This window comes from Pseudophryne corroboree, chromosome 2 (genome assembly GCF_028390025.1).
Source record: "Pseudophryne corroboree isolate aPseCor3 chromosome 2, aPseCor3.hap2, whole genome shotgun sequence".
Lineage (NCBI taxonomy): Eukaryota > Metazoa > Chordata > Amphibia > Anura > Myobatrachidae > Pseudophryne > Pseudophryne corroboree.
This window is the reverse complement of record NC_086445.1, coordinates 919,288,191-919,316,189: the sequence shown is the minus strand read 5'-3', so window position 1 is coordinate 919,316,189 and position 27,999 is coordinate 919,288,191. Positions and strand designations below refer to the sequence as shown.

At 48.5% G+C, this 27,999-nt stretch overlaps 1 protein-coding gene across 2 annotated transcripts in view; it reads right to left on the bottom strand.

Moving 5' to 3' along the window:
- The window catches only part of FKBP6 (FKBP prolyl isomerase family member 6 (inactive)), a 127,995-nt gene that overhangs the window by 31,531 nt on the left and 68,465 nt on the right, over positions 1 to 27,999 (bottom strand). For both annotated transcript variants that reach the window (XM_063956149.1, XM_063956148.1), the window contains one exon: positions 26,048 to 26,157. In XM_063956149.1, coding sequence (XP_063812219.1) covers positions 26,048 to 26,157 — 110 coding nt within the window. The remainder of the gene's footprint in view (positions 1 to 26,047; positions 26,158 to 27,999) is intronic.

The following is a 27,999-nucleotide window of genomic DNA, read 5'->3' as shown; positions in this document are numbered from 1 at the left end:
AAAGCTGAGGGCATCAGCAATAACTGTAGACGAAGCCGAGGACATCAGCAATAACTGTAGATGAAGCTGAGAGCATAAGCAATGCGAATTTTCAGATGCCACAGTCGGGATTCCAAATGCTGTGTAGTGTGTAGTGTCAGCACTGCTGGTTTCCCAGATGCTGTGATGCAGTGATTCTGCACAATGTATGAGTTATTGCTGCAAGGTGGTAGACAGCAGTAGTAGGTTTAAGGATACTGTGGTGCGCTACCCTGCGCAGCAGTTTAACTAGAAGCTGGTAGGAACCAGCAGGGTCTCTATTACCGCTAGGGATATAGGACTGGAGGACTTCCAGTGAATCTGGAGATGCCAGGATGTAGTGGCAGCGATGGCCCTTTAAATCATCCAGGGAGTGCGGTAGATGGTAACTGCACTGAGTCTATTACCAGCAGGAGATTCTGGAGCTCACTCCAGGCTGAGACACACCAAAGCACTGACCCCTTGCTAGTGCGGAGACCTGGAACTTATACCCAGTGCTTACAGCTGAGTGGATGAGCGACTCGCATTATGCGGAAGTGAATCCAGATTGGCTCCTGGGAGATCAGCTGACTGGAGACAGTCATTACGCTGTCCTTGGGGGAGAGCGGCGGGAACTTATACGTGCTGCAGCTAGAGCCAGCCGCTATGGCCGTCAGACAGGGAGACGCTTGTAGTAACAGGTGCCACAGCAAACGGCGGGACACATCAAGGGAGCGCCCGGATGAAGGATCGCGCCCAGGCTTGCGGCGGAGGGGAGCTAAAGCGTGGCTAGGAAGCACAGATAACCCTTTTTGTGACCGTAGCTACCCCACCAACTGTGGTTTGGGTAAGCTTTACTCTTGCTCTTCTCTTTTAGTTACACTCCGCTGTCACAGCCCAAGTGTGTGGGACTTGTTTTGGATCACAATATGGGCCCTCATTCCGAGTTGTTCGCTCGTTCTTTTTCATCGCATCGCAGTGAAAATCCGCTTAGTACGCATGCGCAAAGTTCGCACTGCGACTGCGCCAAGTAACTTTACTATGAAGAAAGTATTTTTACTCACGGCTTTTTCTTCGCTCCGGCGATCGTAATGTGATTGACAGGAAATGGGTGTTACTGGGCGGGAACACGGCGTTTCAGGGGCGTGTGGCTGAAAACGCTACAGTTTCCGGAAAAAACGCAGGAGTGGCCGGAGAAACGGTGGGAGTGCCTGGGCGAACGCTGGGTGTGTTTGTGACGTCAACCAGGAACGACAAGCACTGAACTGATCGCACAGGCAGAGTAAGTCTGGAGCTACTCTGAAACTGCTAAGTAGTTAGTAATCGCAATATTGCGAATACATCGGTCGCAATTTTAAGAAGCTAAGATTCACTCCCAGTAGGCGGCGGCTTAGCGTGTGTAACTCTGCTAAATTCGCCTTGCGACCGATCAACTCGGAATGAGGGCCATGATGTCTTCCAGAAGCAGCGCTAATACCACCTTGCCCTTACAGAGTGTGTGTCAACACTATCTCTCCCCAAGATCCTGACAATGATGGCCTGTTTGTTGCTTCCTGGCTCAGCCAGGGGAGATGCCGTCAGATGCAGAAACACCAGCTTAGACTTTTACGTTGACACAGGTAATGGCGCAGTTAGGCGATTGCTTGGCTGCTCCACAACCAGCGCCCCCGTGTGCACCTGCACTCAGTGCTGGGCATGTAATCTTTTACGCAGTCACAGGGCTTAGCACAGGTATCCACTTTCATGCAGAATGCACAGGGATAAGGCATTTAAGTGCAGAACTCCAGCAAAGGAAGGTTCTACCCTGATATTGGAGGGTGATTCGGATTTAGAGTCCCCTTTAAACCAAGAAGACAGTGGTTTGGCAACTTCATTGTCCTTGGTGCCAGGGATTCGGAAAGTGCTCCAAATTTAGGACACCGATCCAGCTCCTAGGAACAAAGCTCCGCTTTTTACATAAGTATTTTCAACTTTCTAAATTCATGGCCTTGTTTTACCCACTTCCATCTAAGGAACGTGCTAAGTGGGAAGCTCCACCACCAGTAGACGTCCATGTTGCGCGGCTAGTCCAGTATTCGGTCCTGCCTATCCTGGATGCTTTTAAGGGAATTAAAAGTCAACCACAATGAATGCCTAAATCAGAAGTGTAACCTCTCTGGAATATGCTTACATTTTTTACAAACGTCCTTCTCAACGGATTTGTTGCAGTGGGCTTCCGGAAGAACCCGGACCGGCGGAAGCTCTTTAGGCGTCTGTGAGCTCCCTTCTAACTTCCAGGGATATTATCCCGGTCCTCATCTTGTAGGGGTTTTTACACCATCCCTTTTTATCTAGTTCAGCAGTCAGACGTCTCCCATCGTCCTATTCTCAGTCTCCAAACTTGGAGCAGGTATCTTCAGATCACCACGTTCGTATGGAGTCTCTACGCTTCATCATTATGGCTATGGAACTGGGAGATTACATGGCATCTCTGAACATTCAGGATGCCTATTTGCACATTCCTCTTTGGTACAACCGTCAACATTTCCTCAGTGGACCACTACCAATTTCGAAGCACTGCCATTCCATTTGTCAATAACACCATGGGTCTTTGCAGCACACCTGCGCTGCAGATGTATCAGGATTTGTACAGTGTTTGGACGACCTCTTCATTATGACCCAGTCACAGGACATCTTCAAAGTCCACATTCAAGTGAAGGAGGATTTAATGCAGTCTCACAAATTGAGGATAATTGGTAAAGTTGGTCTCTAACACTTTTGCAGGAGATGCTGCATTTGGAAGTATTGCTGGATTCTCGGGTCCAGAGAGTCTTCGTCCCACAGGACAAAATTCTAGCCCTGCAGTCCAGGGTCCAAAATTTCCTACAGCCTCGCAGGGTGACAATGGACGTCTTCATGAGGATTCGGGGATCCACGATGGCCATGTTCGCCATGGTAGAGTACACTCCGTTTAACTCCCGTCCTCTGTAGTTAAAAGTACTGGATAAGTAGATTGGGTCTCACCTGCACATCAGGTCACATACCCTGGTTCTCTCGTGGGAAGTATGCCACTCCCTCACGTGATGGCGGTTCCACGCCACACTGTACAAGGGTGGCCCCTTTTGGGTTCCGGACTGGGTCCGGATCTCCACAGATGCAAGTCTTCGGGAGTGAGGGGCGGTATTAGACAATATCTTGGAGCCCAGAACAATCTACAGGGCGCTTCGCTCGGCTTAGTATATTATTCAAAGTTGTCCAATCAAAGTAGAGTCCGACAACGTGACTGCAGCCTCTTATATAACCAGTCATGGCAATACTCGCAGTCGAGGGGACATGTGGTAGGTAAGCCAAGTCTTCCGTTGAGCAGAGCGGCAACTACCCACTCTGTCATCAGTATTTATTACCGAAGTACTCATTTAGTAGGCAGACTTCCTCAGTTGTCAGGATGCACGCCCCAGCAAGTGGACCCTGCATCCAGAGGTGTTTCATGTCGATGTCTGGGAGGCACCAACGATGGACCAGCAATTGAAAGTGTCTCGCTACAATCATCAGGTACCGAGATAGGCTGTGGGATCATTTTCTCGTGGTCACATTGGTAGCTCAATGGAAGTTTCCTCTGGTGTACGTCTTTCCTCCACTTTGCATGATTCTGTGGGTTGTCAGCAGGTTCAAACGGGAAGGCAGAATGAAAATACTGGTGGCACTGGATTGGCCACGCAGAGGGTGGTCAGCACATCGTCAGAGTCACTCAATCAACACGTTGGTGCATCTTCATTCGTGGCAGGAACTTCTGTTTCAGAGCCCTTGCCTACATCCGGATCAGGATCGTATTGCTTTGATGGGGTGGCCATAAGAGATCTGTCCTACAGAAAAAAGGAGATTTATGGTAGACTTACCATTGTTAAATCTCTTCCTGCGAGGTACACTGGGTTCCATCGGGGTGTAGAGATAGATCTTAATCCAGGCACCAACAGGTTAAAGCATTAGCTGTCCCAGGATGCACTGGGGCCTCCTCTATAACCCCCGCCTCCAGGCACTGTGAGCTCAGTTTCTTTAACCAAGCAGATGTTAGTCACATAGAAACACATTCTCACAACAGAAGGGACCAGAGGCTAATGCCATTCAAACCCATAGAAGCTAGGTGCATCAGGGCGGGCGCCCTGTGGAACCCAGTGTACCTCGCAGAAAGATTTAACAATGGTAAGTCTACCATAAATCTCCTTTTCTGCAGCAGGGTACACTGTGTTCCACAGGGAATACATCGGGGATGTCCTAAAGCAGTTCCTCAAGGGAGGGGACGCGCTTTAGCGGGTATGAGAACCCGGAATCCAAAAGGAAGCATCCTGGGAAGCGGAAGTATCAAAGGCATTAAACCTAATGAACGTGTTCACTGAGGACCACATAGCCGCCTTGCACAATTGTTCTGCGGACGCGCCATGGCGGGCCGTCCAAGAAGGTTCAACAGACAGAGTAGAATGGCCTTTAATAGCAGCAAGAGCTGGAAGTCTAGCCTGTGCATAAGCTTGTGCAATCACCATTCTAATCCATCTGGCCAAGGTTTGCTTATTCGCAGGCCAGCCACGTTTCTGGAAACCAAACAGTACAAAAAGGGTATCTGACCTCCTAATAGAGGAAGTTCTCTCCACATAAATGCAGAGAGCCCGTGCCACATACAAAAGAATGTTCTTTGGAGGACAAGTCAGAGGAGATGAAGGCCGGAACTACAAACTCTTGATTAAGGTGAAAAGACGACACCACCTTAAATAACCAGGGCGAGTTCTAAGAACTGCTCGGTCACAATGAAATATCAGAAAGGGTGGACGACAGGATAAAACGCTTGGTCCGACACCCTTCTAGCAGAGGCAATAGCCAGTAAGAACAGGACCTTAGCTGTGAGCAAGGTCCACTGACTCAAGAGGTTCAAATGGAGACTCTTGCAGGGCATACAGAACAGAAAAATCCCATGGAGCCACAGGAGGGACATAGGGAGGTTAAATCCGCAATACACCCTGAGTGAAGGTATGAACGTCCGGTATAGACGCAATTTTTCTCTGAAACCACACCGACAAGGCAGATATGTGAACCTTGAGGGAGGCCAGATGAAGGCCTAAGTCCAGGCTTTGTTGCAGGAAAGCCAGGATTCTGGACGTCTTGAATCTGTGCACATCATGGTTCTTATCAGCACACCAGGGGAAATAAGAATTCCAGATTCTGTAATAGATCCAGGTAGATGCCTGTTTGCGGGCCTTCAACATAGTTATGATGACCGCCTCAGAAAATCCTTTTGCCCTTAGGAGTGAAGCTTCAAGAGCCACGCCGTCAAAGCCAGCCTGGCAAGGTCTGGGTAGAGACAAGGGCCCTGTACAAGGTGGTCTGGTTGTCGTGGAAATAGAGGATGACGCTCTATCGATAGACCCTGCAGGTCTGAGAACCAATGCCGTCTCGGCCACACTGTAGCGACTAGTAGTAGTATTCCTCCTTCTTGCTTGAACTTCCACAGGACCTTGGGCAGGAGTGACACTGGAGGGAACACATAAGGCAGCCGAAAGTTCCATGGAATGGCTAATGCGTCCACGAACGCTGCTTGAGGATCCCTGGTCCTTGATCTGAAGACCGGAACTTTGTGATTGTGTCAAGACGCCATCAGATCTACATCTGGTAGGCCCCACTTGTCCACTAGGAGTTAAAAGACTTCCAGATGAAGACTACAGTCTCCGGCGTGCACGTCCTGGTGACTGAGGAAGTCCACTTTCCAGTTGAGGACACCCAGAATGAACACTGCCGATATTGCTGGCAGATGGCGTTCCGCCCATTGAAGGAATTTTGACACTTCCAACATTGCCATGCGGCTTCGAGTGCCGCCTTGATGGTTGCTGTATGCCACCGTGGTGGCGTTGTCTGACCGTACTTGAACAGGTCTGTTCTGTACTAGAGGCAGGGCAAGAGACTACGCATTGAACACTGCCCGCAACTCCAGAATGTTTATCGGGAGGAGTGAATCCTCCTTGGTCCACCGTCCCTGAAAAGAGTGTTGCTCCAACACCGCGCCCCATCCCCTAAGGATAGCGTCCGTTGTCAGCGAGACCCAGTAGGGACGGCCCCTGCTTAATTGCTGGTCCTGAAGCCACCAGGTCAGCGACAGACGAACCTCCAGAGTCAAAGTGATCATATGACACCTGATCCGATGAGGTAGGCAGTTCCATTTGGAAAGGATTAACCTCTGCAGAGGGCGGGAATGAAATTGAGCGTACTCCAACGTGTCAAATGCAGACACCATCAGGCCCAGTACTTGCATTGCCAATTGTATAGATACTCTGGCCCGATAAAGGAAGCATCTTATCCTGTCCTGTAGCTTCAGGATCTTCTCTGGAGACAAACAGCCGTTGACTGTGCGTGTCCAGCAGTGCCCCCAGGAGCACCATGTTCTGAGCTGGGACCAGCGAGGACTTCTTCCAATTGATGAGCCACCCGTGGGCTTGTAGGAAGCTTACGGTCAGTTGCAGATGGCCGAGATGGACAACGTGGGAGTTTGCGAGGATCAGCAAGTCGTCCAGGCATGGCAGGATCCTGATTCCCTGGCAACGGAGATGAGCCGTCATCACAGCCGTAACCTTGGTGTAGATCTGAAGGGGCCGTAGCCAGTCCAAATGGCAGAGCCTGAAACTGATAGTGGATGTTGCTAATAGCAAACTGCAGATATTGCTGATGCGACATGGCAATAGGTATATGCAGGTTATGCATCCTGTATATCCAGGGATACCATATAGTCTCCGGGTTCCATGGCCAGTACAATTGAGCGTAGAGTTTCCATACGGAACTTGGATACGCTCACAAACTTGTTCAATGATTTGAGGTTGAGTATAGGCCGGAAAGACCCATTGGGTTTCGGAACTAGAAACAGGGTCGAATAGTATCCTTTGCCTCTCTGGGACAGAGCTACTGGCACCACCACTCCTGTATCCAGGAGGGAACCCACAACCAATTGTAGAGCGTGCATTTTAACGGATCTGAAGGGATAACTATGGTACACAACTGGCGAGGGGGACGTCTCTTGAAGGAGACTGCGTACCCGTGAGAGACGACTTCCCGCACCCATGCGTCTGAAGTGGTCTTTAACCAGACCTGGGTGAACTGCAAAAGTCAGCCTCCCACCCTGGGATTCCCCAGGGGGAGGCCCGTCCAGTCATGCGGCAGGCTTGTCTTGTTTAGAAGCAGGCTAACGGGCCGCCCAGGACTGTTTTGGGCTTTGTGGTTTTGGTAGCACAAGATTGTCTCGGGTATGCCTGACCTTTTGCTTTCTCATGAGGCCGAAAGGAACAAAAAGTGGTTCCTTTTGCCCTCTGTGCAGAGGGAGTAGGATTTGGGAGAAATGCAGTTTTAGCAGCCGCTAAATCAGACAATTTTATTTAGGTCTTCCCCAAACAAGATGTCTCCATTAAAAGGAAGTACCTCCAAGGTCTTTTTGGAGTCCAGGTCCACCTTCCATGACCTCAACCACAGAATACGGCAGGCCAGGACAGACGTAGTCGACACCTTAGCCGCCAATACACCTGCCTCAGAGAACACTTCCTGAATATAATAGGCAGCGGTGGTAATGTGAGACAGATATTGTCTGGCCTTGTCAGTTAATTCGTTGGGCAACTCTTCCTCCAGTGCCTGAACCCATGCTTCAATACCTTCTGGCACCCAGGAGGCAGCAATAGTGGGTCTATCTACAGCACCTGTTAGGGAGTAAACAGATTTCAGGCAGCCCTCCACATGTTTGTCTGTTGGTTCCTTCAGTGAGGTGACAGTAGTGACAGGCAGAGTAAAGATACCACCAGACGGGTGACATGGGAATCCACCGGCGGTGGATTTTCCCACTTGATACATAACTCTGCAGGGAGAGGATATTGAGCTAAGGCTCGTTTAGATAGGGGAAATTTCTTCCCTGGCTCAGACCAGGGTTCTTGGCGTATATCCACTAAATGGTCAGAATGTGGTAATAGAGTTTTAGTTACCTTTTGATGTTTAAACTTGTCAGGTTTCTTAGACACCACAGTGGAATCCTTATCATCATCAGATATCTGGAGGATCGGTCTAACAGCAACCACCAAGTCAGGGACATCCACCTGTAAAGCAGCATCTAATTCAGTGTCTGACAGGACAGTAAGTTTCCCATCCTCATCAGAAGAAACTTCTGAGAGATGCGTGGACTGTGAGGAAGTAGCAGTCCGCTTAGATGACCCAGGGGCACTAGTGTGACCTATAGCAGACTTATGTCTAACCAAGGATTGGTTAAATTGCTGCAATCGGTTAGACAAATTATCCACCCAAGGCAGATTAACCATAGGGACAATTTGTGACTGTAGTGGCACAGGTAATCCCATAGTAGGCGTAAGGTGGTCCACCAGAGTACCCAACAGAGTTGAGAACATAACCCAGGGTGGCTCCTGATTGGTTGCAGGAGCTGCAGACTGACTGGGAGAGGTATGGCACACATTACACAAACCATCATGTAAAACTTCCCACTCAAGTAAATCCTTGGTGCATGTCCTGCATGATGCGGGAGCATCCCCAGATTTACTGCCCTTTTTTGTTAGACATTTCAGTAAATGCAACAATATAGCGTATGAGTACGATAAAGCCAGACAGAGTACACTACCTGCGAATAAATTCTTTAGTATGTGACTGAGTACCCAGAACACAACACCTGCGAATAAATCCAGTAGTAGGTTACTGAGTATACAGTATAATACGTATAATTGGTAAATACTGTGACGCAGCAAGTCCCTTAGGGTACAGAAAATAGTGATAGATATCTCTGGGAAACACTGAAAGTGAAACCCACACAGCAGATACAGGCACACAGTCTCAGTGACAATGCAGATAATTATTAGTTATGACAATAAAACTGCACTGGACTAGTATAAATTAGTATATCAGTATATCTATATACTCGTACAATATATTCTGTAACAGGTACACTTGTTCTTAACTAACGCGGTCTTTATAAAGACATGTAGAATACTTAAGTGTTTGTAAAGTCACAGCGCTGTAGACAGGCGGCTTTACAAGGTTGACCTTGCCCTGCAGTCCCGGAGACCAGCCGCAGCTATATCTAAGATGGCGCCCAACATCTTACTCAGGGAGTGAGGGAGAGTGGAAGGCAGCTCCAGGGCCGGAAAATCTGCTCAGAGATCGCGCCCTGGGCAGGGGCTACAGGTCAAGCGCCGTCTCCCCTATGCTGGTCCTTACCGCCTGGTCCTACGGAGTCTTACTAAACTGGGTGATAGTATACCTGACCTGTACTCCTATGCCTTGGCAAATATAGTGGGGTCCCTGTGCGTAACAGTGTCCACGCCAGCGTCACAGTCAGTCTTCCTAGACTGCGAATGGAACGCGATTTAGTAACAGGTCCACGCGAACCAGGAGAGCGTCTGCGACAGTGTGCCTACAGCCGGAGCGTCTCCGCCGCAAGTACCCAGGAACTGAGCCGCGTGAGTATGCAACGCCACTTGGGAGGTGATGGAGCCGCAGCGCTGAATGTCACTTTGACATGTACCAGTGCTGCGGCCCTTGAAGTCTTCTTAGAAAGCTTTTTTCAGGGCTGCCCAGCCAGCCTGTTGACTAGCCTGCTCTGCAGGAACCAACTCGAAACTGAGCACACAGTGCCTGGAGGCGGGATTATAGAGGAGGCCCCAATGCATCCTGGGATAGCTAAAGCTTTAACCTGTTGGTGCCTGGATTAAGTTCCATCTCTACACCCTGATGTATTCCCTGTGGAACACAGTGTACCCTGCTGCAGAAAGGTTTTTTTTCTACAAGAATTATTCAAACTATGCTTGGAGTCACGCAAACCTCTTCAGCCTGAATTTATTATTGCGTTTGGAAGGCGAACATTGCCTGGTGCTCTAAAGGAGGTTTCCAGCCATGTGCCTTAAAATGTACATGACTATTAGTTTTTCTTCAGGCGGGTCTGGATCTGGGTCTCTGAATTTCGTCTTTAATGGTCCAGTTCTCTGCCGAAAGTACTGGCTTTACTCCAAGGGATTCTACATGTGCAGCCTCCGTTGGTTCCTCCGGTTGCACCGTGAAACCTATCATTATTTCTTCAGTGCCCTCCAATCGGCTCCTTTTGAACCTCTGGACACAGTGGACCTATGCTGGCTCACCTAGGAAAGGGGGGGGGGGGGGGGATCTTCTTCCTCTTGGCTATTTCTTGGGCCTGAGGAGTGTTGAATCTCAGTGCTTCCTGGCACATCCTAATGTTATCCAATTTTCATGTTTCTCCTCTGCACATCGTTTTTTCTGTATTGACCCCACTCCCCCTTAACTTTACAAGTAGACTTGTATGGGCGCCAGATATTAAGGTTCTGGAAATTGCACCTTTCCTGGCTCTCTCACTTACACACGGGGATGGAGTCAGAACTAGAGTTACTTTGGGAAGGGTATTTTGCAGCTAATACTGGCAGTGCTTCTATGCCTACAGTTTGGGACACCTTTCAGGCTTTCCTTCGAGGCCATCTCATACAGTGAGTGGCAGAGTTTAAAATGTTTCATAGAAAATAAGAATTTACTTACCGATAATTCTATTTCTCGGAGTCCGTAGTGGATGCTGGGGTTCCTGAAAGGACCATGGGGAATAGCGGCTTCGCAGGAGACAGGGCACAAAAAGTAAAGCTTTACGATCAGGTGGTGTGTACTGGCTCCTCCCCCTATGACCCTCCTCCAAGCCTCAGTTAGGTACTGTGCCCGGACGAGCGTACACAATAAGGAAGGATTTATGAATCCCGGGTAAGACTCATACCAGCCACACCAATCACACCGTACAACCTGTGATCTAAACCCAGTTAACAGTATGATAACAGCGGAGCCTCTGAAAAGATGGCTCACAACAATAATAACCCGATTTTTGTAACTATGTACAAGTAATGCAGATAATCCGCACTTGGGATGGGCGCCCAGCATCCACTACGGACTCCGAGAAATAGAATTATCGGTAAGTAAATTCTTATTTTCTCTATCGTCCTAGTGGATGCTGGGGTTCCTGAAAGGACCATGGGGATTATACCAAAGCTCCCAAACGGGCGGGAGAGTGCGGATGACTCTGCAGCACCGAATGAGAGAACTCCAGGTCCTCCTTAGCCAGGGTATCAAATTTGTAGAATTTTACAAACGTGTTCTCCCCCGACCACGTAGCCGCTCGGCAGAGTTGTAATGCCGAGACCCCTCGGGCAGCCGCCCAAGAAGAACCCACCTTCCTTGTGGAGTGGGCTTTTACCGATTTTGGCTGTGGCAGGCCTGCCACAGAATGTGCAAGCTGAATCGTACTACAAATCCAGCGAGCAATAGTCTGCTTAGACGCAGGAGCGCCCAACTTGTTGGGAGCATATAGTATAAACAGCGAGTCAGATTTCCTGACTCCAGCTGTCCTTGAAATGTATATTTTTAAAGCTCTGACAACGTCCAACAACTTGGAGTCCTCCAAGTCGCTTGTAGCCGCAGGCACTACAATAGGTTGGTTCAGATGAAATGCTGACACCACCTTAGGGAGAAAATGCGGACGAGTCCGCAGTTCTGCCCTGTCCGAATGGAAAATCAGATATGGGCTTTTGTAAGATAAAGCTGCCAGTTCTGACACTCTCCTGGCCGAAGCCAGGGCTAGTAGCATGGTCACTTTCCATGTGAGATATTTCAAATCCACAGTTTTTAGTGGTTCAAACCAATGAGATTTGAGAAAGTCCAAAACAACATTGAGATCCCACGGTGCCACTGGAGGCACCACAGGGGGCTGTATATGCAGCACTCCCTTAACAAAAGTCTGGACTTCAGGAACTGAAGCCAATTCTTTTTGGAAGAAAATCGACAGGGCCGAAATTTGAACCTTAATAGATCCCAATTTGAGACCCATAGACAATCCTGATTGCAGGAAATGTAGGAATCGACCCAGTTGAAATTCCTCCGTCGGAGCACTCCGATCCTCGCACCACGCAACATATTTTCGCCAAATGCGGTGATAATGTTGCGCGGTTACTTCCTTCCTTGCTTTAATCAAAGTAGGAATGACTTCTTCCGGCATGCCTTTTTCCTTTAGGATCCGGCGTTCAACCGCCATGCCGTCAAACGTAGCCGCGGTAAGTCTTGAAACAGACAGGGACCCTGCTGAAGCAAGTCCCTTCTCAGAGGTAGAGGCCACGGATCTTCCGTGATCATCTCTTGAAGTTCCAGGTACCAAGTCCTTCTTGGCCAATCCGGAACCACTAGTATCGTTCTTACGCCTCTTTGCCGTATAATTCTCAATACTTTTGGTATGAGAGGCAGAGGAGGAAACACATACACCGACTGGTACACCCAAGGCGTTACCAGCGCGTCCACAGCTATTGCCTGCGGATCTCTTGACCTGGCGCAATACCTGTCCAGTTTTTTGTTGAGGCGAGACGCCATCATGTCCACCATTGGTCTTTCCCAACGGGTTACCAGCATGTGGAAAACTTCTGGATGAAGTCCCCACTCTCCCGGGTGAAGGTCGTGTCTGCTGAGGAAGTCTGCTTCCCAGTTGTCCACTCCCGGGATGAACACTGCTGACAGTGCTATCACATGATTCTCTGCCCAGCGAAGAATCCTTGCAGCTTCTGCCATTGCACTCCTGCTTCTTGTGCCGCCCTGTCTGTTCACATGGGCGACTGCCGTGATGTTGTCCGACTGGATCAACACCGGTTTTCCTTGAAGCAGAGGTTCTGCCTGGCTTAGAGCATTGTAGATTGCTCTTAGTTCCAGAATGTTTATGTGAAGAGACGTTTCCAGGCTCGACCACACGCCCTGGAAGTTTCTTCCTTGTGTGACTGCTCCCCAGCCTCTCAGGCTGGCGTCCGTGGTCACCAGGATCCAATCCTGTATGCCGAATCTGCGGCCCTTGCGTGGAATCTGCCGAATGGAATTGCTTCGTAAGAAGCCACCATTTTTCCCAGGACTCTTGTGCATTGATGTACAGACACCTTTCCTGGTTTTAGGAGGTTCCTGACAAGCTCGGATAACTCCTTGGCTTTTTCCTCCGGGAGAAAAACCTTTTTCTGAACCGTGTCCAGAATCATCCCTAGGAACAGCAGACGTGTTGTCGGAATTAACTGGGATTTTGGAATATTCAGAATCCACCCGTGCTGTTTTAGCACTTCTTGAGACAGTGCTAATCCCATCTCTAGCTGTTCTCTGGACCTTGCCCTTATTAGGAGATCGTCCAAGTATGGGATAATTAATACGCCTTTTCTTCGAAGAAGAATCATCATCTCGGCCATTACCTTGGTAAAGACCCGAGGTGCCGTGGACAATCCGAACGGCAGCGTCTGAAACTGATAGTGACAGTTCTGTACGACGAACCTGAGGTACCCCTGGTGTGAGGGGTAAATTGGAACGTGGAGATACGCATCCTTGATGTCCAAGGATACCATAAAATCCCCTTCTTCCAGGTTCGCTATCACTGCTCTGAGTGACTCCATCTTGAACTTGAACTTCTTTATGTACAGGTTCAAGGATTTCAGATTTAGAATAGGTCTTACCGAGCCATCCGGCTTCGGTACCACAAATAGAGTGGAATAATACCCCTTTCCTTGTTGTAAAAGGGGTACCTTGACTATCACCTGCTGAGAGTACAGCTTGTGAATGGCTTCCAAGACCGTCACCCTGTCGGAGGGGGACGTTGGTAAAGCAGACTTCAGGAAACGGCGAGGTGGATCCGTCTCTATTTCCAACCTGTACCCCTGAGATATTATCTGCAGGATCCAGGGATCTACCTGCGAGTGAGCCCACTGCGCGCTGAAATTCTTGAGACGACCCCCAACCGCCCCCGAGTCCGCTTGAGAAGCCCCAGCGTCATGCTGAGGCTTTTGTAGAAGCGGGGGAGGGCTTCTGTTCCTGGGAAGGAGCTGCCTGTTGCTGTCTCTTCCCCCTTCCTCTGCCTCGTGGCAGATATGAATATCCCTTTGCTCTCTTGTTTTTAAAGGAACGAAAGGGCTGCGGTTGAAAAGTCGGTGTCTTTTTCTGTTGGGGAGTGACTTGAGGTAAAAAGGTGGATTTCCCGGCTGTAGCCGTGGCCACCAAATCCGATAGACCGACACCAAATAACTCCTCCCCTTTATACGGCAAAACTTCCATATGCCGTTTTGAGTCCGCATCGCCTGACCACTGTCGCGTCCATAAACTTCTTCTGGCCGAAATGGACATAGCACTTACCCGTGATGCCAGTGTGCAGATATCCCTCTGTGCATCACGCATATAAAGAAATGCATCCTTTATTTGCTCTAAAGACAGTAAAACATTGTCCCTATCCAGGGTATCAATATTTTCAATCAGGGACTCTGACCAAGCTACCCCAGCACTGCACATCCAGGCTGTCGCTATAGCTGGTCGTAGTATAACACCTGTATGTGTGTATATACTTTTTTGGATATTTTCCATCCTCCTATCTGCTGGATCTTTAAGTGCGGCCGTCTCAGGAGAGGGTAACGCCACTTGTTTTGATAAGCGTGTGAGCGCCTTGTCCACCCTAGGAGGTGTTTCCCAGCGCGCCCTAACCTCTGGCGGGAAAGGGTATAAAGCCAATAACTTCTTTGAAATTAGCATTTTTTTATCGGGGGCAACCCACGCTTCATCACACACCTCATTTAATTCATCTGATTCAGGAAAAACTATAGGTAGTTTTTTCACACCCCACATGATACCCTGTTTTGTGGTACCTGTAGTATCAGCAATATGTAACGCCTCCTTCATTGCCAAAATCATATAACGTGTGGCCCTACTAGAAAATACGGTTGATTCGTCACCGTCGCCACTGGAATCAGTGCCTGTGTCTGGGTCGACCGACTGAGGCAAAGGGCGTTTTACAGCCCCTGACGGTGTTTGAGGCGCCTGGACAGGCACTAATTGATTGTCCGGCCGTCTCATGTCGTCAAACGACTGCTTTAGCGTGTTGACACTATCCCGTAATTCCATAAATAAAGGCATCCATTCTGGTGTCGACCCCCTAGGAGGTGACATCCCCATATTTGGCAATTGCTCCGCCTCCACACCAATATCGTCCTCATACATGTCGACACACACGTACCGACACACAGCAGACACACAGGGAATGCTCTTAACGAAGACAGGACCCCACTAGCCCTTTGGGGAGACAGAGGGAGAGTTTGCCAGCACACACCAAAAGCGCTATATATGACAGGGATAGCCTTATAATAAGTGCTCCCTGTATAGCTGCTTTAATAATATAGTTTTGCCACAATTTTGCCCTCCCTCTCTTGTTTTACCCTGTTTCTGTAGTGCAGTGCAGGGGAGAGCCTGGGAGCCTTCCTGACCAGCGGAGCTGTGTGAGGAAAATGGCGCTGTGTGCTGAGGAGATAGGCCCCGCCCCTTTTTCGGCGGGCTCGTCTCCCGCTCTTTAGTGGATTCTGGCAGGGGTTAAATATCTCCATATAGCCCCCGGAGGCTATATGTGAGGTATTTTTAGCCAAAAAAGGTTTTCATTTGCCTCCCAGGGCGCCCCCCTCCCAGCGCCCTGCACCCTCAGTGACTGCCGTGTGAAGTGTGCTGAGAGGAAAATGGCGCACAGCTGCAGTGCTGTGCGCTACCTTAAGAAGACTGAGGAGTCTTCTGCCGCCGATTCTGGACCTCTTCTCGTTTCAGCATCTGCAAGGGGGCCGGCGGCGAGGCTCCGGTGACCATCCAGGCTGTACCTGTGATCGTCCCTCTGGAGCTAATGTCCAGTAGCCAAGAAGCCAATCCATCCTGCACGCAGGTGAGTTCACTTCTTCTCCCCTAAGTCCCTCGTTGCAGTGATCCTGTTGCCAGCAGGACTCACTGTAAAATAAAAAACCTAAGCTAAACTTTTCTAAGCAGCTCTTTAGGAGAGCCACCTAGATTGCACCCTTCTCGGCCGGGCACAAAAATCTAACTGAGGCTTGGAGGAGGGTCATAGGGGGAGGAGCCAGTACACACCACCTGATCGTAAAGCTTTACTTTTTGTGCCCTGTCTCCTGCGGAGCCGCTATTCCCCATGGTCCTTTCAGGAACCCCAGCATCCACTAGGACGATAGAGAAAGACAGGCTACTCTGGAAACTTACTGAAAGTGTCTCAAATTACAGTATCTTAATGATAGGCTAGATTCTACCCGGGTCCAGTGGCTGGCAGCTCAGTAGGCCTGGTGTGCTTGCCTCTCAGACAAAGCGAGTCGGAGGCCACTGTTTCAGTCCCAGACTGTACATACATGCTGACAAGGAAGGGAGTTTACTGGTGCACTTGGTACAAGCAGAGCGCACCACAGCTTGTGTCTCAGAGTTAAGAGATGATGGATCAGTAACTACTAATACTCCATCTCTCGACTTTGCAGTCCTATATAGCTTTCCCTGACTCTCTCCAGAGGACAATGCTTATCTTGAGTCCCCTTTGTCATTGGAGGAGACAACCATAGCTTAGTTTCCTGGTGGCACAGGGAGGAGTCCTCCTTAGTCAAAACATCCCTAGACGCAGCCAAAGCATTTGATTCAGTGGAGTGGCCCTTCCTGTGGGACGTCATGCGTTAGTTTAGCTTTGGCCCCACATCCCTAAACCGGGTGCTGCTGCTGTATGAAAGGTTGAGCGCCAGACTGTCTGAACACTTTCCTGTCACCCCCCCCCCCCCTCCTTGGCGTGGGTATGCGTCAGGAGTGCCCCTTGTCCAAGTCACTATTTGCTCAAGCTGTGGAGCCCCTCCATTGTATTATATAGTCACATCCAGCCATTATTGGCTTACATGTTTCTGTTAGGGGAGGACAGAGTGGCTTTGTATGCTGATGACCTTCTGTTATTCATAACCAATTATGTCACCATTCTTCTTGTGGCCCTTCAAGTTATAGACTTGTTTGGTGTTTACTGTAGCATTAAAATTATTTGGGATAAGTCACATATCACCCCTCTTAGAGGCAGCTGCCCAGCAGCCCCTATTATTTCCCTTCCGCTATGTTGGGTTGGCCAATTTAAATTTTTAAGAGTTTGGCTATCCAACATACCCACTGACTTTGTAACTCTTAACATAGACCCTCTTTTTGCTTACGGTAAAGACAAAATAAGGCCATGGGGCCCGCTTCCTCTTACAGTTTCCAGGAGGGTTAACTTAATGAAGATGGTCATACAACGTAACTTTGTATATATGATTCAACATTCTCCTATTTCCTTTATGGGGGATTCTCTGTGATGCACGGGAAAAACTACACAAATTCAAATGACACACTTCTACAAAATACCAAGATTTTAGTGAGTCTTAAGTTATAGGGTAAGGCATTGCTACTAAGCAATTAAGTGTTCATACAAGAACAATTTCTTAACAAACCAGTTTAAAAGGAAAACCAAATAAAAAACTAAAAAAACAAGTGTGATGCAGGTGACTTTATGTTCACTTTCTTGAGAATCACCCTTTTCCGTAAACTAAACAGTCTCCTCTCCTCAATAGTTTGGGAAAGTCATTGTCTTTGCATCAGCTTACACACACCAACTAGGTCACGATCCACTGGGGGGGACTTGCACTTCCATACTTCCAATATTATTACTATGCAGCTCAAATGGTGCATTTGAGGTTGTGGCTTCAGGATGGGTTGGGTAAGTGTGACTGGCAGGCGGAACGAAGCCCCTTGCGGGTCTGGTGGGTGTCATGGACACCCACAAGTTTGAATAGTCCCCGTTAGTCGGCGTGACGACTGTTGGGACTGTAAGGAGGCGGGATTCCAGGATCAGTATTGTGTCAGGAGACCGCCGGTCACGTAACTGCCTTCCTTCAGGATACTTCCAGTGATGCCAGCATTCTCTCCTTGTTCCTCAATCCTATCCCTGGGTTCATTCCCTTGCAGGTGTTGCTTGCCAGCAGAATTATTATATCAGAGACTATTAAAATTTGAAAGCAGGTTTCGAAGATGGTTGGAGCCCCTGTTTTGAACCCTGATGTAGCTTTGAGCAGCTCTTCAGTATTGTCTGAGCTAGTCACGTTACAGCCTCACCTAGTCTGGCAACCTGTGAGCATCTCCACTATTGGGCAGTTATATAACAATTCTCCACTCATTTGTATAGCTCAAACACACATACTCAATGCCACCTGCATATTTTTACCAATACCTACAACTTAGGCATGCCTTGTTATCCCAATTCCCGGATGCACAGCCTATATTGACCAATATAGAAACAAAGATGTAGGGGGTGGTTCAAACTGGCGCTGTGCAGCTCAGATGTAACAGATTTCAAATTAAATGTCACCACATTTAAATAAACAGACAAAACACAAGAAATTTGAAATACTGTCGTACACCACAAGCGCTAAGGTAAGTAGAATATCACCATAACATCCCTTTTGAGTTGCATGGAAGGTTCTTAGGTCGAAATTGTGTCTCCAATTCTAATCAATTGTATGTAAGGTCTCCAAACATAGTTGACATGAAAGACAGGATAACAAAAAACCACCAATGTGTGGTAAATGTTGTCAACACTTAAGCAATAGAAAAAGAAATCAGACTCCTCTATAAAACTAAGGTGGATCCAAAGCGTACCCCACTCACACTCTAAAGAGGAGGCATTAATCGCATCACGGTTTCTTTATGTGGTTAACCTTTCAATTTCTTATAACACCCAGTGTGATGAATAGGGAATTCAGCCCAACACCTCAATCGTTTGTTGTGGATTCCCAATGGAGGCAGATGATGCGTACCCCAACACTCACACTCAAACGGTTGATGTAAAACACATAAAGGTATCTTTCTCTCCTAGGGGATAATAGTAGTCTGTAATGGCGTACCACAACTCACAGTTTGGACTGCTGTACACCTCCTATCAAGGTATCTTTAGGTCCTGGACAGGGATTTCAGTTTGTGGTTTTAGCTTTGTTCATGGAAACTCCCAATGTGCATCATATGAAAAAAGAAAACAAGCAAACCAATGTGTAGTAGGTTTTGCTAATCTTAAATGCAATGTGTAAATAAATCTCTGAGGCAGATAGGTTCAATGCGTACCCCACTCACATATAAAATGGGGGTTCTAAATATATAGCGGTGTCTTTGGGGAAGTTCTATTTGATGATGCAGTAAATACTGGACTCAATAAACCACAGATGTGTTTCCACTAGAAGGTAATTGTGTGCGTACCCCAACACTCACACTCGGGGAGCAGATAAAAAGCCCATAAACTTTGAGAAGTTAGATACCTTTATGGGCTTTTTATCTGCTCCCCGAGTGTGAGTGTTGGGGTACGCACACAATTACCTTCTAGTGGAAACACATGACCACGTTGAGATACCACGGTGCCACAGGAGGCACAAAAGGGGGCTGAATATGTAGCACTCCCTTTACAAAAGTCTGAACTTCAGGCAGTGAAGCCAGTTCTTTCTGGAAGAAAATCGACAGAGACGAAATCTGGACCTTAATGGAACCCAATTTTAGGCCCATAGTCACTCCCGACTGTAGGAAGTGCAGAAAACGACCCAGCTGAAATTCCTCTGTTGGGGCCTTCCTGGCCTCACACCACGCAACATATTTTCGCCAAATACGGTGATAATGGTTTGCGGTTACTTCTTTCCTGGCTTTTACCAGCGTAGGAATGACTTCCTCCGGAATGCCCTTTTGCTTTAGGATCCGGAATTCAACCGCCATGCCGTCCAACGCAGCCGCGGTAAGTCTTGGAACAGACAGGGCCCTTGCTGTAGCAGATCCTGTCTGAGCGGTAGAGGCCATGGGTCCTCTGATATTATTTCTGTAAGTTCTGGGTACCAAGCTCTTCTTGGCCCATCCGGAACCACGAGTATCGTTCTTACTCCTCGTTTTCTTATTATTCTCAGTACCTTTGGTATGAGAAGCAGAGGAGGGAATACATAAACCGACTGGTACACCCACGGTGTCACTAGAGCGTCCACAGCTATTGCCTGAGGGTCCCTTGACCTGGTGCAATATCTAGTTTTTTGTTTAGGCGGGACGCCATCATGTCCACCTGTGGCCTTTCCCAACGGTTTACCAACAGTTGGAAGACTTCTGGATGAAGTCCCCACTCTCCCGGGTGTCGGTCGTGTCTGCTGAGGAAGTCTGCTTCCCAGTTGACCACTCCCGGAATGAACACTGCTGACAGTGCTAAGACGTGATTTTCCGCCCATCGGAGAATCCTTGTGGCTTCTGCCATCGCCATCCTGCTTCTTGTGCCGCCCTGTCGGTTTACATGGGCGACTGCCGTGATGTTGTCTGATTGGATCAGTACCGGCTGGTTTTGAAGCAGAGGCCTTGCCAGACTTAGGGCATTGTAAATGGCCCTCAGTTCCAGAATATTTATGTGTAGGGACGACTCCTGACTTGACCAAAGTCCTTGGAAATTTCTTCCCTGTGTGACTGCCCCCCAGCCTCGAAGGCTGGCATCCGTGGTTACCAGGACCCAGTCCTGTATGCCGAATCTGCGGCCCTCTTGAAGATGAGCACTCTGCAGCCACCACAGTAGAGATACCCTGGTCCTTGGAGACAGGGTTATCAGCCGATGCATCTGAAGATGCGATCCCGACCACTTGTCCAAGAGGTCCCACTAAAAGGTTCTTGTATGGAACCTGCCGAATGGAATTTTGCTTCGTAAGAAGCTACCATTTTCCCCAGGACTCGTGTGCAGTGATGCACCGATACATGTTTTGGTTTCAGAAGGTCTCTGACTAGAGATGACAGCTCCTTGGCTTTCTCCTGCTGGAGAAACTTTTTTCTGTTCTGTGTCCAGAACCATCCCCAGGAACAGTAGGCGTGTGGTAGTAACCAGCTGTGACTTTGGAATGTATAGAATCCATCCGTGCTGTTGTAGCACTTCCCGAGATAGTGCTACTCCGACCAACAACTGCTCCTTGGACCTCGCCTTTATAAGGAGATCGTCCAAGTACGGGATAATTAAAACTCCCTTTTTTCGAAGGAGTATCATCATTTCTGCCATTACCTTGGTAAAGACCCTCGGTGCCGTGGACAGTCCAAACGGCAGTGTTTGGAATTGGTAATGGCAATCCTGTACCACAAATCTGAGGTACTCCTGGTGAGGATGGTAAATGGGGATATGTAGGTAAGCATCCTTGATGTCCAGGGATACCATGTAATCCCCCTCCTCCCGGCTTGCAATAACCGCCCTGAGCGATTCCATCTTGAACTTGAATTTTTTTATGTATGTGTTCAAGGATTTCAAATTTAAAATAGGTCTCACCGAACCGTCCGGTTTCGGTACCACAAACAGTGTGGAATAGTAACCCCGTCCTTGTTGAAGTAGGGGCACCTTGACTATCACCTGCTGGGAATACAGCTTGTGAATTGCCTCTAGCACAGCCTCCCTGCCTGAGGGAGTAGTCGGCAAGGCAGATTTGAGGAAACGGCGGGGGGGAGACGCCTCGAATTCCAGCTTGTACCCCTGAGATACTACTTGAAGGATCCAGGGATCCACCTGTGAGCGAGCCCACTGATCGCTGAAATTTTTGAGGCGGCCCCCCACCGTACCTGGCTACGCCTGTGGAGCCCCCGCGTCATGCGGTGGACTCAGAGGAAGCGGGGAAAGAATTTTGATTCTGGGAACTGGCTGACTGGTGCAGCTTTTTCCCACTTCCCTCGTCTCTGTGCAGAAAGGAAGCGCCTTTGACCCGCTTGCTTTTCTGAAGCCGAAAGGACTGTACCTGATAATACAGTGCTTTTCTTAGGCTGTGAGGAAACCTGAGGTAAAAAAATTTCTTCCCAGCTGTTGCTGTGGATACGAGGTCCCAGAGACCATCCCCAAACAATTCCTCACCCTTATAAGGCTCTATGAGCCTTTTAAAGTCAGCATCACCTGTCCAGTGTCGGGTCTCTAATACCCTCCTGACAGAATGGACATTGCATTAATTCTGGATGCCAGCCGGCAAAATATCCCTCTGTGCATCCCTCATATATAAGACGACGTCTTATGTTCACAAAATAGTATCCCTGTTTGACAGGGTTACAGACCACGCTGCAGCAGCACTATCTGCAGGTCTCAGTCTAGTACCTGAGTGTGTAAATACAGACTTCAGGCTAGCCTCCTGCTATTTATCAGCAGGTACCTTCAAAGTGGCCGTATCCTAAGACGGCAGTGCCACCTTTTTTGACAAACGTGTGAGCGCCTTATCCACCCTAGGGGATATCTCCCAGCGTAACTTATCCTCTGGCGGGAAAGGGTACGCCATCAGTAACTTTTTAGAAATTACCAGTTTCTTATCGGGGAAACCCACGCTTTTTCACACTTCATTCACTCATTTGATGGGGGAAGAAAACACTGCCTGCTTTTTCTCCCCACACATAAAACCCTTTTTTAGTGGTACTTGGGTTAATGTCAGAAATGTGTAACACATTTTTTATTGCCGGGATCACATTGTAACGGATGTTCCTAGTGGATTGTGTATATGTCTCAGCCTCGTCGACACTGGAGTCACACTCCGTGTCGACATCTGTGTCTGCCATTTGAGGGAGCGGGCGTTTTTGAGCCCCTGATGGCCTTTGAGACGCCTGGGCAGGCGCGGGCTGAGAAGCCGGCTGTCCCATAGCTGTTACGTCATCCAGCCTTTTATGTAAGGAGTTGACACTGTCGGTTAATACCGTCCACCTATCCATCCACTCTGGTGTCGGCCCACAGGGGGCGACATCCCATTTATCGGCATCTGCTCCGCCTCCACATAAGCCTCCTCATCAAACATGTCGACACAGCCGTACCGACATACCGCACACACACAGGGAATGCTCTGACTGAGAACAGGACCCCACACAGCCCTTTGGGGAGACAGAGAGAGAGTATGCCAGCACACACCAGAGCGCTATATAATGTAGGGATAAACACTATCACTGAGTGAATTTTCCCCAATAGCTGCTTGTATAAACAATATTGCGCCTAAATTTAGTGCCCCCCCTCTCTTTTTAACCCTTTGAGCCTGAAAACTACAGGGGAGAGCCTGGGGAGCCGTCTTCCAGCTACACTGTGAAGAGAAAATGGCGCCAGTGTGCCGAGGGAGATAGCTCCGCCCCTTTTTCGCGGACTTTTCCCCCGCTTTTTTATGGATTCTGGCAGGGGTAATTATCACATATATAGCCTCTGGGGCTATATATTGTGATTATTTTGCCAGCCAAGGTGTTTTTATTGCTGCTCAGGGCGCCCCCCCCCCCAGCGCCCTGCACCCTCAGTGACCGGAGTGTGAAGTGTGTATGAGGAGCAATGGCGCACAGGTGAAGACTGAAGTCTTCTGCCGCCGATTTTCCGGACCATCTTCATGCTTCTGGCTCTGTAAGGGGGACGGCGGCGCGGCTCCGGGAACGAACACCAAGGACGGGTCCTGCGGTCGATCCCTCTGGAGCTAATGGTGTCCAGTAGCCTAAGAAGCCCAAGCTAGCTGCAAGCAGGTAGGTTCGCTTCTTCTCCCCTTAGTCCCTCGTTGCAGTGAGCCTGTTGCCAGCAGGTCTCACTGTAAAATAAAAAACCTAACATATACTTTCTTTCTAGGAGCTCAGGAGAGCCCCTAGTGTGCATCCAGCTCGGCCGGGCACAGAAATCTAACGGAGGTCTGGAGGAGGGGCATAGAGGGAGGAGCCAGTGCACACCAGATAGTACCTAATCTTTTAGAGTGCCCAGTCTCCTGCGGAGCCCGTCTATTCCCCATGGTCCTTACGGAGTTCCCAGCATCCACTAGGACGTCAGAGAAAAAAAAAAAAAAAATCTCTAACATCTCTCTATGTATGTTTCTGTAACCAGCTTAATGGACTCTATACTGTCTGGGCGGCAATGACACAATTCAGCAACTTCTGTACAGATTTATAAAGTTATAGAGGACATTTCCTATTAGATGAAGGTCATTGCACACACTAAATATAGATGAGGAGTGGGAGTCTCAGGGATGGAAGAATCTGTGAAGAATTTTATATCCATTTCATCCACTTAGTACACTTATGGTTACACACTTTATCTAGCAGCAGAGAAACGAAATAGGATATTACATACAGCACATGCACTGTTCATATATACATTACCCAGTAGAGCAGGGGTGGGGAACATCCGGCACGCCGAATAAGGCCCGCACAGCCTCTTCATCCGGCCCAGCGGACACTGCTGCAACCACTGCTATGTGAGGGAAGGAGAGCGCAGCGCCTCTCCTGCCCCGCAATGTGCTCAGTGATCTCCGGTCTCCGGCGGTGGCTGGGTGAATCTCATTGGTTTGTTAGCCAGAGTTCACGGACCGGCAGCCCCTGCTCCTGATTGGCTGCTAGTCCACGAGCTCTGATTGGCTAACGAACTGGCACCTCATTTGAAATACCCACCACCGGAGACCGTACTTCATGGAGCATTGAGGGGCAGGAGAGGCGCTGCGCTCTCCTTCCCTCACATAGCAAAAACAGAGGCAGTGGTGAGCAGCAGGGGGGAGTGGGGGGTTGGCACTGTGGGGCAATGTGTATCAGGCACTGTGGGGCAATGTGTATCTGGCACTGTGGCGGCATATGTGTATCTGGCACTGTGGCGGCATATGTGTATCTGGCAGTGCACTACTGGGGGCATATGTGTATCTGGCAGTATAGGCATATGTGTAGCTGACACTGCACTATTGGGGGCATATGTGTATCACGCCCCATTTTAATTGGCAACGCCCCATGTGGCCACACCCAATTTTGACATGTGTGCCTTCGGCGCACGCACACAGTACCACTAAGGGGCAGGCTCATGTTTAAGTTGATCCTTTTTGTATGGCCCCTGAAGGATTTTATAAATATCCAAATGGCCCTTGGTAGAAAAAAGGTTCCCCACCCCTGAAGTAGAGTAACAGCCATACACTGTACACACATATTCTACTGATAGAAATTAATCAGAATCTAGACATATTCTCTTTATTGTTACATGTAACTGGTCTGACCATGAAGGGGAAAGGATATAACAACAGGTATTGAGTCCATTGGGCCACTCTTTGGGCAGATTGGATTTCTGTTCACCAGGTCTCAGTCGTGTAGCTGGCTGATGGCCATAACATTAATAGAGCAGTAAACAAGATTTACCAGTTCAGTCCAATTTATTTCATGTATTCTTACACTCTTCTATCTAAGGTCACCAGATCTTTTATGGGGGTAACACATTTCTTATAAAGGGATCTCCCATCTTTGCAGGTGCTGTGGTTGGGAAGACTTACAGTCCTGACCTAGCATTACATCAGTGGGCACATGGCCTGCCAGCTGCCAGCACCAGTGGTCAGGGCCTGTGGGGTAATGCAAAAATCTTATATTTGTCTAATGGTCCACACAAACTATACGACGTCGCTCTATGAGTGACATAGTCTAGTGTTTCCCCCTCCCGGGCCGGGTGGTCGGCGGCTGCCGGCACACATTGAGCGATATGACCGCTCAGTGACGTCACGCAGCCGCCGGCCGTGCATGCAGATCCTGGACGACAGTCCAGATTGCACTGCATGCACCGCCCACAGAGACGATTGTTGCCGAACCGCGGGGACGCGCATCGATCGCCGCTGGCGGCCAACACACTGGCCAAGAAAACGAGCGACGTCGCTCAGGAAGGGGGAAAAGGAGCGACGTCGCTCATTTTCTCGGCAAGTGTGAATGGACATTAAGTTCCCTGCTGAAGTGGATGAGTCTGGTTCATCCTCTGAAGTTTTAAAGGTATATCCACAGGACAAGTTAAGCTCGACATTTGCAGCCATGGTGTTAATATAAAAAATAAATTCAAAATAAAACAGCAATATGTGTTCCAACTTATTTGCACACCAGTGTATATCTTATAAATTTTATACATCTGGAGAAGTGCATATTATCCTAAACTTTTGCGTCACATCTTAGCTTTCCCACATCCATGTGACTGCAGATCACTGCTTCATGTACTGTGTCCAGTCATCTATACGGCTTAGCCAGCTCCTGTTTGTTTATACTATAGGCCCATTGATGTTATCATGCCCCTCAATGAAATGCCCCCATAAGTATATGCAAGATACAGTCCTTGAACACAAACCTGTCTATTGTACATCTTATGTGTAGCTCCATTTCACATATTTTATACATGTGCAGTGTAAAGCAAAAGTGAATAGAATGGAAATACCTGGACAACCTCTTCAGTGCGTTGTTAATATCCAGGCTGAATGGCTGTAACATCTGAGCTCTCAACAAGAAGTTACGTGCTCTCTCATACTCTCTCATCTCCAGACAAGCCTGACACAGCAAAAAAGAAAACCGAACACATCAGCTGAGCGAAAAATAATGAATATGAAAAATCCTTATGAAAGTCCTACAGCTCAGCGGGATAGAGACCCAAATGAACATGGGAGAATAACACTATTAAGAGAAAACATGTCCTGCTGGCCATGCTAATCACAGGGCCTCTGGAAGAATGTAAACAACGGTCAGAATTGTAAAAATTTTTGCTTAAAACAAAAAAGTGCGCAATAAACGAGTGCATTTCTGGTGTGTAGGCGGGAAGTGCTGTCTTAACAGAGGGTGTGGTTAAATTGGTCACATTGCCTTCGTGCTGATCCTGAACTTTCTTTTCCTCGTGGCTGCAGTACTCCAGTTTCACCACCAGATGGTAATGCTCGGTCCGATGTTGCCAAATGGCTACAATGGGGTATATTTACTAAGGTCCCGATTTTGACCGAGATGCCGTTTTTTCATCAAAGTGTCATCTCGGTAATTTACTAAACAAAAATCACGGCAGTGATGAGGGCATTCGTAATATTTTGGAAGTCCTAGGAAAAAATCACGAATCAATACACCATCGGTCAAATACGCCTGCAATTTGCTAGAAATCGGGAATTTACTAAAAAGTGCAAAACACAAAACACTGCCGACAATAGCCAAACACTGCCGTGATAAAATACAAATCGTGAAAAAGTGCTAAAAAAAAACAGACCTGCTTTTTTATCCCATGTTTGTATAGGCATGCACGGATCCATGAGATCCGTGCATGTTTTTCAGTGGGAAGGGGGGTGAAATGTTCTAAATTTACAGAAAAAAATTGCGTGGGGTCCCCCCTCCTAAGGCAAACCAGCCTCGGGCTCTTTGAGCCGATCCTGGTTGCAGAAATATGGGGAAAAAAATGGACAGGGGTTCCCCCATATTTAAGCAACCAGCATCGGGCTCTGCGCCTGGTCCTGGTTCCAAAAATACGGGGGACAAAAAGAGTAGGGGTCCCCCGTATTTTTGAAACCAGCACCAGGCTCCACTAGCTGGACAGATAATGCCACAGCCGGGGGTCACTTTTATACAGTGCCTTGCGGCCGTGGCATCAAATATCCAACTAGTCACTCCTGGCCGGGGTACCCTGGGGGAGTGGGGACCCCTTCAATCAAGGGGTCCCCCCCCCCCAGCCACCCAAGGGCCAGGGGTGAAGCCCGAGGCTGTCCCCCCCATCCAATAGGCTGCGGATGGGGGGCTGATAGCCTTTGTGAAAAGTGATTGATATTGTTTTTAGTAGCAGTACTACAAGGCCCAGCAAGCCTCCCCCGCAAGCTGGTACTTGGAGAACCACAAGTACCAGCATGCGGCGGAAAAATTGGCCCGCTGGTACCTGTAGTACTACTACTAAAAAAATACCCCAAAAAAGACATTACACACACACCTTGAAAGTATAACTTTAATACATCCATCCACACCTCCATATACACATACTTACCTTATGTTCACACGCAGGTCGGTCCTCTTCTCCAGTAGAATCCATGGTGTACCTGTAGAAAAAATTATACTCACATAATCCAGTGTTTTCGGCTCCTCGGTAAATCCTTTTGTAATCCACGTACTTGAAAAAATAAAAAAACGGATACCCGACCACGAACTGAAAGGGGACCCATGTTTTCACATGGGACCCCTTTCCCCGAATGCCAGAAACCCACTCTGACTGATGTCTAAGTGGGTTTCTTCAGCCAATCAGGGAGCGCCACGTTGTAGCACCCTCCTGATCGGCTGTGTGCTCCTGTACTGTATGACAGGCGGCACACGGCAGTGTTACAATGTAGCGCCTATGCGCTCCATTGTAACCAATGGTGGGAACTTTCAGGT